The sequence below is a fragment of the Bos indicus x Bos taurus genome, chromosome 2, assembly GCF_003369695.1.
Source record: "Bos indicus x Bos taurus breed Angus x Brahman F1 hybrid chromosome 2, Bos_hybrid_MaternalHap_v2.0, whole genome shotgun sequence".
Classification (NCBI taxonomy): domain Eukaryota; kingdom Metazoa; phylum Chordata; class Mammalia; order Artiodactyla; family Bovidae; genus Bos; species Bos indicus x Bos taurus.
The window spans coordinates 36,192,091-36,204,856 of record NC_040077.1 but is presented as its reverse complement, the minus strand read 5'-3'; the positions used below and the strand labels follow the sequence as shown (position 1 = coordinate 36,204,856).

General features: G+C 38.6%; 1 protein-coding gene across 1 annotated transcript in view; it reads right to left on the bottom strand.

Moving 5' to 3' along the window:
- Positions 1-12,766, bottom strand: part of PLA2R1 (phospholipase A2 receptor 1) — a 134,261-nt gene that overhangs the window by 65,182 nt on the left and 56,313 nt on the right. Inside the window, exon 10 of the mRNA XM_027559683.1 lies at positions 9,001-9,113. Within this exon, the coding sequence (XP_027415484.1) occupies positions 9,001-9,113 (113 nt within the window). The remainder of the gene's footprint in view (positions 1-9,000; positions 9,114-12,766) is intronic.

Sequence of the window (12,766 nt, the reverse complement as noted above, 5' to 3'; positions counted from 1 at the left end):
GAATTAGTGTTCACTGACTGATGGCACCGCTCCCTCCTCACCATGACGGCATCAAAAGCAGAATCTAGAAATTTGTATACATGCTTGACAGAAACATGGGTTAAAATTTAACCAGCATTGAAATTTTAAGCTAAGTTGGAAACTATCTTGAAAAATTTACTTTCAATACATATATTGTTTTGAAAAAACACCTTTCAAACAATGGTAACTTTCGGCCAGACCCGTCAACTCATTGGGAGAGAAAAGGCCTGATGAAATTACCAAAGGTATACCGAAGGAGAGAGCAAATTAGACTTTTTCATCCAATTTTGGATTTTTTTCATTATGGTGCATTTTTAACTTGCTAAGAGAAGTTGATGGGGTCATTCAGTAATAGAGGAGTCTCAAGGGAAATAATGGAAGGGAAAGAGAAAAGAACACAGAGAAGCAAACTTTTTAACTGCCTTATAAGCATCACCAGCAACAGTGATATCAAGCATCCATGACACTCATCTTGCAAACCATATCCTTTAGTATTTTATGCAGCTACTCTATTGGTAATCTAAAAGGCATACACTTGAAATTATTAAAGTTATTTTTAAAATCAGATTGCAGTGGCAGAAACTTACATAAAAAATATGCTTCAAAAAGAAGGTATATAAAAGTAAATGCTATCTAGATGCTGTTTCAATTTTTCCTAGACTTTCAGTAGTTAATGCTCTCATAACATAAGATCTGTTTTTCCTTTTCTCTTCTGAGGGAGAGTAGCATTATTATCACGCCAGATGGTGCCTGAAACTGCAACGCTAGGAGGCCAGCAGGGCTCTGCACCATGGAGGCTATGGTCAGGACCACTAGTCACTGTGCTGGTTCTAAACCCAGAGAATATTGCTGCTTCTTCTATTACCTTGTACTACAGCATTTATCAGATAATGGAGAGAGAGAGAGTGGTGTCTGTGAGCTTGGCTTCTGGTATCATTATTCATGACAACACTTTACTTTTGTCCCCTGTTTTAGATTCATTTAGATTGGAGAAGGAAATGGCAACCCACTCCAGTATTCTTGCCTGGAGAATCCCAGGGACACAGGAGCCTAGTAGGCTGCCGTCTATGGGGTTGCACAGAGTCGGACACCACTGAAGTGACTTAGCAGCAGCCGCAGCAGTCTACTCTGATTTGCTATTTTACAACAATTTGTCATTGCACAAAGCAATACAAACTTGATTTTTAAATTGGCAGATATACCATTTAAGCAGTTACATATAATACTCATATATTAAATCCTATAGTAGTGTTATTTGCTCAGTTGTGTCTGGCTCTTTGCGACCCCGTGGACTGTAGCCCTCCAGGCTCCTCTAACCATGGAATTATCCAGTTAAGAGTACTAGAGTACTGGGAAGCCTTTCCCTTCTCCAGAGGATCTTCCCAACCCAGAGGTGGAAGCTGGGTCTCCTGTACTGCAGGTAGATTCTTCACCATCTGAGCCACCGTGAAAGTGAAAGTGAAGTCGCTCAGTCGTGTCCGACTCTTTGCAACCCCATGGACTGTAGCCTATCAGGCTCCTCCGTCCATGGGATTTTCCAGGGAAGAGTCCTGGAGTGGGTGGCCATTCCCTTCTACAGGGGATCTTCCTGACCCAGGGATGGAACCCAGGTCTCCTGCATTGTAGGCAGAGGCTTTTACCGTCTGAGCCACCAGGGAAGAGCCAAGGTAAAAGGGAGCTGGGCTCAATACCCTCGATGCAGAGTCCCCAGAACAGAAAGCCAGTGGGTGTGAGAACATTCAAGTCCCGGGGTTTGAGATTGTGGGCCCGTGGCAGCTGTTTTGTCCCTTCTATCACTGGGATATCCAACTTGGGCGGCTTGAAAGTTGCTGGCTCCTTGACCCTTTGGGTGGCTTGTGTGTGCATCACTTCCATTGGAGAAGGCTTCTGGGCTCCTTTGTAGGCTTAGATGGCAAAACCTCCTGAATCGGACTTCTGGAAGGATCTTGGTCCAAAGAGGCTCCATTTATCGGCCGAGCCTCTGTCTTTATCTCCACTTCCAGAATCCATGGTGCTAAGACTGGGGCCACATAAGGCTGTGGAAGAACCAGAAGTGACCCAGGGATCGAAGCCGGGTCTCCTGCATTGCAGGTAGATTCTTCACCATCTGAGCCACCATAACCTTCAGATAAAAACAGGAATCTAGTTTTCTGGTCCAATTTAGAAAATGGGATTGTTAATAGGGAAATTCAGCAACTATATCTTTTTTCTAAACCATGTACTCTAAGAAATTAACCCTGAAAAATAGCATGCAGTCTCTTGAGTATCTGTTTCCAACTGATAAAGAAACAGAGATCATTTTACATTCTTTATCACTCACTATTTGGTTTCAAACACTTACAGGGTTGTGAAAACTCTAGCTTTAGGTAATAGTGTGGACGACCCTTTAAAGTCTTTTCTGGCCCTTTCTTTTAGAATTCTTCATTTGAGAATATTCCAAGGATTCATAATATTTGGACTTTTTATCTGGTATCACTGAGGTTAACTCAAATATTATTATTTAAGAAAAAAATAACCACATTTACATATTTTTATATATTTTTGAACTAGTTATCTTTAGAGTATTCAGTAAAGTAAAAATTGTTATTCTTTAGAAAGACAATGATAAAATATTTTGCTTATGTATATACTTAATTATAAAATCAAGTTTTGTAGGCAAACACTTCTTAAAATCAGAACAAAATTTCAGCATCAACCCCTTAAAAAGGCAAGAAATCAAATGTTTATTTCCAATGTAAATATGAAAAAAAAGGTATATCTTGAATTTCCATCACCTTGAGAAGAATCTGTTGTTCATGGTGCTAAACATTAAATTTTAATTTAAAAATGCAATGAGAATGTTTCTATTGTGTAATTTTAAAAATAGTCACCAAAATGTGTTTTTTAAAAGAAATTGAACTGCACTCTACCAAAAAGAAAACTGTTAGAATTAACCAATGAATTCAACAAATTGCAGGATAAAAAGTCAACACACAAAAATCAGTTGCATTTTTATTTATTGATACTAACAGTGAAAAAATGAAAAGGAGAACAATTCCATTTATAATAGCATCAAAAATAATAAAACACTTGGGAATGAACTTGACTAAGGAGGCAAAAGACTTGTACACTGAAAATGACAAAATTAAAGAAGACACAAATAAATGGAAAGACATTCCATCTTCATGGTTTGGAAGACTTATTGTTAAAATGGCCATTCTATCCAAGGTGACTTACAGATTGAATGCAATCCCTGTCAAAAATCCTGATTTATCTTTACAGAAATAGAAAATCCATCTTAAAATTCATATAGAATCTCAAACACAATCTCTTCAAAGAGCAAAAACAAACATGAAAAAGAAGAACAAAGTTGAAGACCTTAGACTTCTTGATTTCAAAACTTACTAAAAATACAGTAATCAAAACAGTGTGATACTGGCATAAAGACAGACATACAGAGCAATGGAACAGAATAGAGAATCTAGAAATAAACCATTGCATGTATGGTCAAATGATTTTTCACAAGGTTGCCAAGACCATTCATTGAGGAAAGGACAGTCTTTTCAATAACAATGTTAGGAAAAGTGGGTATCCACCTACAAAATAATGTAGCTGGACTCTTAGCCTACACCATTTACATAGTGGATCAAAGACCTAAACATATGAGCTAAAACTAAAATTCTTAGAAGAAAGCATAGGGGAAAATTTTTCATGACATTGAGTATAGTAGTAATTTCTTGGATAAAACACTAAAAAGCACAGGCCACTAAATAAGAAAGAATAAATTGGACTTAGTAAAAATTTAAACTTTTACGCATGAAAGGACAATTCAACAGAATAAACGGCAACCCACAAATAGGAGAAAGTATTTGCAAATTATGTATCTGATAAGCAATTAATATCCAGAGTATATAAAGAACTACAAATCAAGGACAGAAAACAAACACTCTAATTCAAAAATGAATAAAAGACTTGAATAGATGGTTCTCCAAAGGAGATATAAACTGTCAATAAGCACATGAAAAGATGCTTAGCATCACTAATCATTAGGAAAATGCAAATCAAAACCACAATGAGATACTACTTCACACTCATTATGGCGGAAAGTGAAGAGGAAATAAAAAGCCTCTTGATGAGAGTGAAAGAGGAGAGTGAAAAAGTTGGCTTAAAGCTCAACATTCAAAAACTGAAGATCATGGCATCTGGTCCCATCACAATCATTAGGATGACTATTATGTAAAAACAGAAAATAACAAGCTTTTGTCAGGATGTAGAGGAACTGGAATTCTTGTGCATTGCTGGTGGGAATGTAAAATGAAGCTCCCATGGAAAACAGTATGGGTATTCCTCAAAAACTTAAACATAGAATTAGTATATGATCCAGAAGTTCCACTTCTGGGTGTATAACCCAAAGTAATTGAAAGCAGGGAGTTACGTGACACTTGGACATCCATATTCACAGCAGCGTTGTTGACAGTAGTCAAAAATAGAAGCATCTTTTTTCTACCAGTGGTTGGATGGGCAAACAAAATGTAGAATATACATACTATAGAATGTTTTTCAGCCTTCAAAAAGAAAAAAATACTGACGCATGCTATAATATGGAGCAACCTAGAAGCCATTATGGATTCCCTGGTGGCTCAGTGGTTAAGAATCTTCTTGCAATGCAGAAGATGTGGGTTTGATCCCTGAGTTGAGAAGATGCCCCAGAGAAGGAAATGTCAACCCACTCCTACCTTTGTCTGGGAAATCCTATGGACAGAGGAGCCTGGTGGGCTACAGTCCATGGGGTTACTAAGTCAGCCACAGCTTAGCAACTAAACAACAACAGGGGACATTAGGCTAAGTGAAATAAACCAGGCACAACTGGACAACCACTGTGTGGTTCCAGTTATGAGGTAACTAGAGCAGCCAACTTCATAGAGACAGAAAGTAGAATGGTGGTTGCTAAAGGCTGGGGATAGGGGAAATGGGGAGTTAGTGTTTAGTGAATACAAAATTTCAGTTTGGGGAGATGAAAAATATTCTAGAGCTGGACGGTGGTGATGATTGTGTAATAAAATAAATGTACTTAATGCCACTGAACCATACACTTAAAATGGTTGAATTGATAAAGCTTTATATTATGTATATTTTGCCACACACAAAAGTTAACTGTAAAAGTGTTTGGAGGATATTGTGGTTGCAAGAATATGGCAGGACTGTAAAAATGCTTGCAAATAATGCATATTTAAATTTAGGAGAAAATGAGATATTGCATCATTTCTCACTTTGGGAAAAACTGTCAAAATCGAATGTGTTTTGGATTATTTTGTACAAATATTCCATGGCTGATGGATTCAAGGTATAGATATATATGCATTTAGATATATATGCATTTAGATATATATGCATTTAGACAGTTATCCTGGAGAAGGCAATGGCACCCCACTCCAGTACTCTTGCCTGGAAAATCCCACGGACGGAGGAGCCTGGTGGGCTGCAGTCCATGGGGTCGCCAAGAGTCGGACACGACTGAGCGACTTCCCTTTCACTTTTCACTTTCATGCATTGGAGAAGGAAATGGCAACCCACTCCAGTGTTCTTGCCTGGAGACTCCCAGGGACGGGGGAGCCTGGTGGGCCGCCATCTATGGGGTCACATAGAGTCAGACACGACTGAAGTGACTTAGCAGCAGCACAAGCAGCAGACAATTATCCAAGGTAACTTTAGAACTCAAGTTTTGCATATGTGGTCTCTCTGAAAGCAAAGTGGCCAGGCCTCAGAAATTTTTGTAACAGCAAGCAAATAAAATTCTGTTATTCAGCAGTAAGGATTCATTTTTCTTCCCCTCTCTATTCTACAAAGTGTTAAAAGTCCTAAACCAGGAGCAGTTGCCCGATAACAAAAGAAATACGTAATTTGTAGCAGGTGGTTCTAATTGTGCCCATCAAATCTGTCACTCAATTGTGCAGAAGAGTGGAAAATCAATTAGCAACTACAAGCTTGGGTACCAGTGAGTGACAGGAGTGTCTTAACTCAAACAGGAAATCAGTAATGGAAGAAAATGATTACCCAGGCTGCTAGTGGATACTCGGAGGAGACAGTCCATCTACTGCCCAACCTTCTCAGACAAAACATGCTGTTGAAAAATATTCAAAAGTGTATTGTTATTCAGAGAACAGTATGGTGGACTTCCCTGGTGGTTCAGTGGATAAGAATCTGTGTTCCAGTGCAGGAGACACAAAGTTTGATCCCTGATCCGGGAATATCCTACACGCCACAGGGCAACTAAGCCCGTGCATCACAACTACTGAGCCAGCGCTCTAGAGCCCGAGAGCACACCGCAGCTAGAGAGTAACCCCAGCTCTCTGCAGCTAGAGAAAGCCCACTAGCCACGAAGACTCAGGGCAACAACACTAAAGAACGGTGTGGTGTGGATCTTCATTTCTTAACTGATAAGGTCTGAGTGAATCAGCCCTGGGATTTCTTTGGAAGGAATGATGCTAAAGCTGAAACTCCAGTACTTTGGCCACCTCATGCGAAGAGTTGACTCATTGGAAAAGACTCTGATGCTGGGAGGGATTGGAGGCAGGAGGAGAAGGGGACGACAGAGGATGAGATGGCTGGATAGCATCACTGACTGGATGGATGTGAGTCTGAGTGAACTCTGGGAGTTGGTGATGGACAGGGAGGCCTGGTGTGCTGCAATTCATGGGGTCGCAAAGAGTCGGACACAACTGAGCGACTGAACTGAATTGAACTGAGTGAATAAAAATCAAGAGCGTGAGACCCTCGCTTTCCTCAACTCCCATGTCCCACGTTGGAGTCACTGCTTTGGCTATAGACATGTTTGCAGGGCAGTGTGCATGCACGTAAGCTACCTGGGAGGGCTGGCTCATTGGAATTAACATGTAGTACATCGGGGGGTTGACTGGTGACTGAGTAGCATGCCAGCGAAAGGTCACCTGAGGGAACTAAGAGGTCAAGGAGGGGATGGAAACAAATGCATCTGAATCTGGATCTGCTCTAGGGTTGGACTATAGATTAGCTTTGGCTATTGTATAGTTTATCAGAGAAAAAATTTATAGTATTCACAACATACCCCTGTATCCAGATTTGGAGGAAATGAAACAGAGTATGTTTTTTTCACAGACACTTTCTGCCCTTTGCATGAGGTCCCCAAAAGGTTCAATTCAAAATGCAGTGTTTGAATTCTAACAGATTTCTGCCTTACTTGGGCTACTTTGGCACTGTGAGTTATCGGTAATGTCACTTTGAGTTTATCCATTTATTGTGTTACTTCACTTTCTTCACTTGTTTCAGGCATCTATGTTCAAACTCTTTAGCTGCTGGCCTGCAAGTGGGGCCTTTTATTTTTACTTATTTTTTTGTATAGCATGCTGGCGTTTAATATTATGCCTCCCACAATATGGATCATCAATAAGTAATTTTCTAATAAACTCTTGACTGTTGACTTTTTGCATGGTCAGAAAACATATGAAAAGTAATTAACACAGTGCCAGGTGTGTGATAGATACAAAAATGGAAGAATAAGATATAAAAAGAGGTGAAATAATTAGACCTTTTTCTTCAGTAAAAAACATTTAATTATAATTATTGAAAGAGCATAACTTCATTGGTCAAGCTCCTGAATAAAGCCCAGTGCTGACTTACTGGCTGGAGGACTTTCGGCCCTAGGCTGTCTCATAAACTTGTGAGTGGATTGAACAAGGCTAAGGATAAAGACTTCATTGTGCCTTGGTAGCTATTCTGGGAAGGAGAAAAGCAGAACTAAAAACAACACTGAGATACATCAGAGGTGGTGCTGTACCCCATAAAAGGGTCTCCTGAGTACCAAATGTTTCATCAGGCGATTTATTTTGCCAAATGCTGTCAGTCTGTTCCTGTGTGTGTGTGTGTGTGTGTGTGTGTGTGTGTGTCTGCACTCTTGTGCATTTGTTTGGAGGGAAGACTGGGAAAGAAGGTAAGAGGTGAGAGGAGAAAGGACTTCTTTGGTAGTCCAGTAGCTAAGACTGTGCTGTCAATGCAGGGGGGCTGGATCTGATCCCTAATCAGGAAACTAGATCCCACATGCTGCAACTAAGACCCAGTGCAGTCAAATAAATAAATAAATATTTAAGAAAAAAAAAAAAAAGAAATACTGATGGCTTTGAATGTTGACTTCCCATGTGGGGTGAACAGAGAAAGCACCTAGAATTCCTCCTACAGTTTAGACCTGCATATGAAGGGTCTCTAGATAAAACCAAAGCATCAGTTGTTCTGTTTCCTGGTCTTCAACGGATATTTTTAAAGGCAATGACCTCGGGAGAAAAGCAAGTAACTAGCTCGGTGGGTATAGTTTCCTGTGGAACCACTGAAGAGTTCTGCCTTGCTTCTATCTTCTGCCTGGAGGAGTCAGTGTCCCAGCTCTCACTGTCCTCCTGGCATTGATAGTGACACTGAGGTCACTTCTGATGTTGGTACTTTTATCTCCTGCTACTCATCTGCAGCACGTTGCGCATTGTATGGAGTGTGAAAAGGGCATAGTGTCTCTGTGTGGAGAAGACATCTGTGCACAGAGAAATCTAAACAAACACAGACCAGAGAAGCAATAGAGAAGCATTTGAAAATCCTCTACAGTTTTACTTACTTTTGTTATTAAAAAAAAAAAACCCACATGATACATACATTATGGTAAAAAATACTTCATATTTAAATAACATATTTCTTGCCTATTATAGGCACTTAGATAAAATATACATATGACTGAATATATTAGCATAGCTAGATAATAAATCTTCATGGAAAGATTTATTACTATTTGTTCCTCAAAAATCAATTTAAGAATAACATTGTATGGTTTAAATTCATCTAAATCAATAATTTAAATAATTTAATATTCTATTGCATGGTACATTTTAGATTTTCACAAGTTACTGATTGTGGTTACATTTTATCATTCCAAGAGCCCTTATGTCAAAAAAGCAGTATGTTTCTGATAGAAAATTTCAGTTTTACCTGCTTGTAATGGTTATAAGCGCAGGAGGACAGTAGTAACCACTGGAGGCATGGTCAAAGCTTCGAAGGACGGTGTCAATTTTGTAACAGAATTTACCATGTCTCTCCCATCCCTTAAACAAGGAAAAGGAAAATTAAAGACACAACTGATTTAGTTGAATAGTAAAATATTTTTCAGTGTACTCTCATTTACCTCTTTTTTCTCTGACCCACTCAAAACTTAAGACTTGAATGTTTGTCTTGATGTCTTTGATATCTTTCTAATGGTAAGGCCATTAGCTACAGCCACTTTTACATTTATTTAATTAATCTTAAAGCCTAATGAACTGATTTAAAATCTTTATGCCAAATGGAAATAAAAGGACGTTTATGTGAGATCACTCTCTCTCAAACACACACACACACACACACACACACACACATGTGCGCACACACACAGTCTGTTCAGACTTATAGGATTTCATGTAATTATTTCCTGCAGCATGCCAAAAGTCAGAAGTGTTGGCTTTGAGGACAAAATGTATAGATTTGAATTCTGGTTCCACTATCATGTGGCCTTATTTAATCCCTCCATGTCTCAGTTTTCCCCTCTGTATATAGGGATAATAATAGTATCCATGGAGTTGTTCTGAGAATCAAAGGAAGACACTGTCAGCAGAAACCCTAGAATAGAGCCAGGAGCTCAGTATGAGCAAAGAGGACATATGATCTAGGTAAGAGTGTACTGTATTTTTTTTCAAGTTTCTTGCATATTGCTTATTTCATGTTATCCTACTAAGATTCACTGAGATTAGGGACTCAAATAAAGTCAGACTAATGGATAAACTGGTTTGGAATCTAATTTTGGTGCAATCCAGGATGGTCTTAACTGGGTCATCAAGCTTCCAAATAGATACTGGCTAAAATACTTTTTTGGTGAAGATTATTCCTAAATCAAATGGCTAAATCAACCCATTTACAGAGAAAGCAAACAAGCTTTGTCAAATGACAAATGTGTATGGCTCAGTCCTGGGAGTGAAGAAGGGTGGCTTATTCTTTAAAAGCATATGATACAGGAGACACAGATTCATTGCTGCTGCTGCTACTGCTAAGTCGCTTCAGTCGTGTCCGACTCTGTGCGACCCCATAGACGGCAGCCCACCAGGCTCTACCGTCCCTGGGATTCTCCAGGCAAGAACACTGGAGTGGGTTGTCATTTCCTTCTCCAATGCATGAAAGTGAAAAGTGAAAGTGAAGTCGCTCAGTCATGTCCGACTCCTAGCGACCCCATGGACTGCAGCCCACCAGGCCCCTCCGTCCATGGGATTTTCCAGGCAAGAGTACTGGAGTGGGGTGCTATTGCCTTCTCTGACAGATTCATTAGTCTTCTATATTTCAACCAAGCTATTTTAGTTATTTTTCTTCCAATATTATAAAATCACATCCCTTCTATCAATCTGTTTTTATGTATTCACCAGTTTTAAAATACACTTCATTTTGTGTCACACCAATGCTTGCCAGATATCAACCATATATAAAATGATTTCTGCCATACTACTCGGTAAAGGTCTCGATCTTGCATTAAATGAGGGAAAAATCTTATTTTAGAAATAAGCCATTTTAGTTCAAAACATTATTAAATGAGGTATGGATCACACAGCAGTGCCACATCTAGCCGGCCAGGATGTGCTCAGAACTTATTCCCTTAACTTCTCTTCTCAGTCTTCTCCATGTAATTGACAGCGTCAGCCAGCCAGAGCCCCTCCATGGATCACTCCAGTGGGGGCAGGGAGGTTAGGCTGCTTTTGTATTTGGAAGGACAGGAGGAAGAAGGCTGACAATTTGACCTTTCTGACATAGTCCTCCTTACTCATTAGTGGTTTTTAGATCATAGGCTGTTTAGAAAAATAAACAAACCAAAACACAACCAAGAACTGAACAGGCTCTAAGAAAATGGGAGGGGGGTGGAATGTGGCATAATAATAACCAGAAAAACAAAGGCTCTTTGCCACAAGCCTTTGTCCACACAATGAAAGTGGGATGAATAATTGATTGTATTTGTGAATATCCTTTGTCCATGAGGTGGCATTTCATTTTAAATGAAATGATGATGTTGACAATACTGAAACAATTGTTCTTATTACCAAGTCCCCTAAAAGTAACTCAGATGGGAATAAAAATCTCGTTAAATTTCTGCTATGAAATTATCAAGACTTATTTTATGAGGGATTTTGCATGTGCAGACTGTTGAGAGAATTGCATTAAAGCAATTAGCTAAAAGAAAAGAACTTTCAAATCTATATTTGTAGGTAGGTGCATAAAGAAATTAATTAAATTTTGCCATAAAATTTAAAAACTGGCTCTGAACTCAGAATCCTTAAATATTGGTAATGCTGGTCAGAAAGAGGAAAGCAGTGTATGAAAGTTTAAACAGAACATCAACTGTTTCTGCCAGGTAAGAAGTTAATTACTCTTTCAACACAAATTAAACAGTTGAGTTGCCTTGAAAGCCATTGTAAAACAGATTTTTTTCAATATTTCTAATCAGATAGAGATTGCTCTGCTCTGCTAAGTCACTTCAGTCGTGTCCGACTCTGTGCGACCCCATAGACGGCAGCCCACCAGGCTCCCCGTCCCTGGGATTCTCCAGGCAAGAACACTGGAGTGGGTTGCCATTTCCTTCTCCAAGATAGAGATTAGAGATCAGCTATAACTAATTCAGGAATTGTAGTCATTAGGACAAATGTTTGGTCACATGTCAGCTATGGCACATATGTCGTTCAGCTAATGTATGAAGAGTGATTAATATACTTATACATTGATTAATGAATTAAATGCAATTTCTGGAGAGATGGTTCATCATTTAATTGGAATTGGATTAGAAGAGAAAATAATTAGAAGAGAACTGCATAAGAACCAGATTTGTGAACATTTTGAGATTCACAGAATAAAAATCTCGAATAGTTAAATTCAGAATTTTTAGGTGTGTGTGTATGTGAGAGAGAAACAGAGATACAGAGAGACACACAAAGAGAGAACACGTGTGCTAAGGATACTGATAGGTAAATTTTTGGTACCTTACTACAGAATATTGAATGTACTTTAAGAAATTTAAAACAGAACATTTATTTTCTGTCTTTAAAGTTTAAACCTAAAGTATTAAGTATGTTTTTATTTTTTTTTTAAGTACTGAAAATAGTTCAAGTACCAAAAATAGTTTATTACTTAAAAATATTTTTATCTTTTTCCTAAATAATATACGGGGGGCTTCCCAAGTGGCACAGTGTTAAAGAACGCACCTGCCAATGCAGGAGACGCAAGAGACATGGGTTTGAGCCCTGGGTTGGAAGATCCCCTTGAGTAGGAAATGGCAACCCACTCCAGTATTCTCGCCTGGAAAATTCCATGGACAGAGGAGCCTGGAGCTACAGTTCGTGGGATTGCAAAAAGTCAGACACGACTGAGTGCACACATAAATAATAATAAATGCATTCTATTATATATTAATAAATATGCTGATATTTATTAATAAATAACTATTTGTAATGTTTAAGAATATTATGTTTTATAGTAAATATATTTTAATAATATAATGTGATGTATAATATTGTAATAATATATTGCAGACATACATTTCTCTTTGTTATTGTATTTTATTCAATTATTCAAGTTTAAGAAAAGTGAAAAAGAAGGCGGAACTGTGAGTGCAGAAGGTCACTCTGACTTAAAGGAATGCTTTTGCTTTCACTCTGATAGTCTTCATTGGAAGACAATGAAAGCCACATGT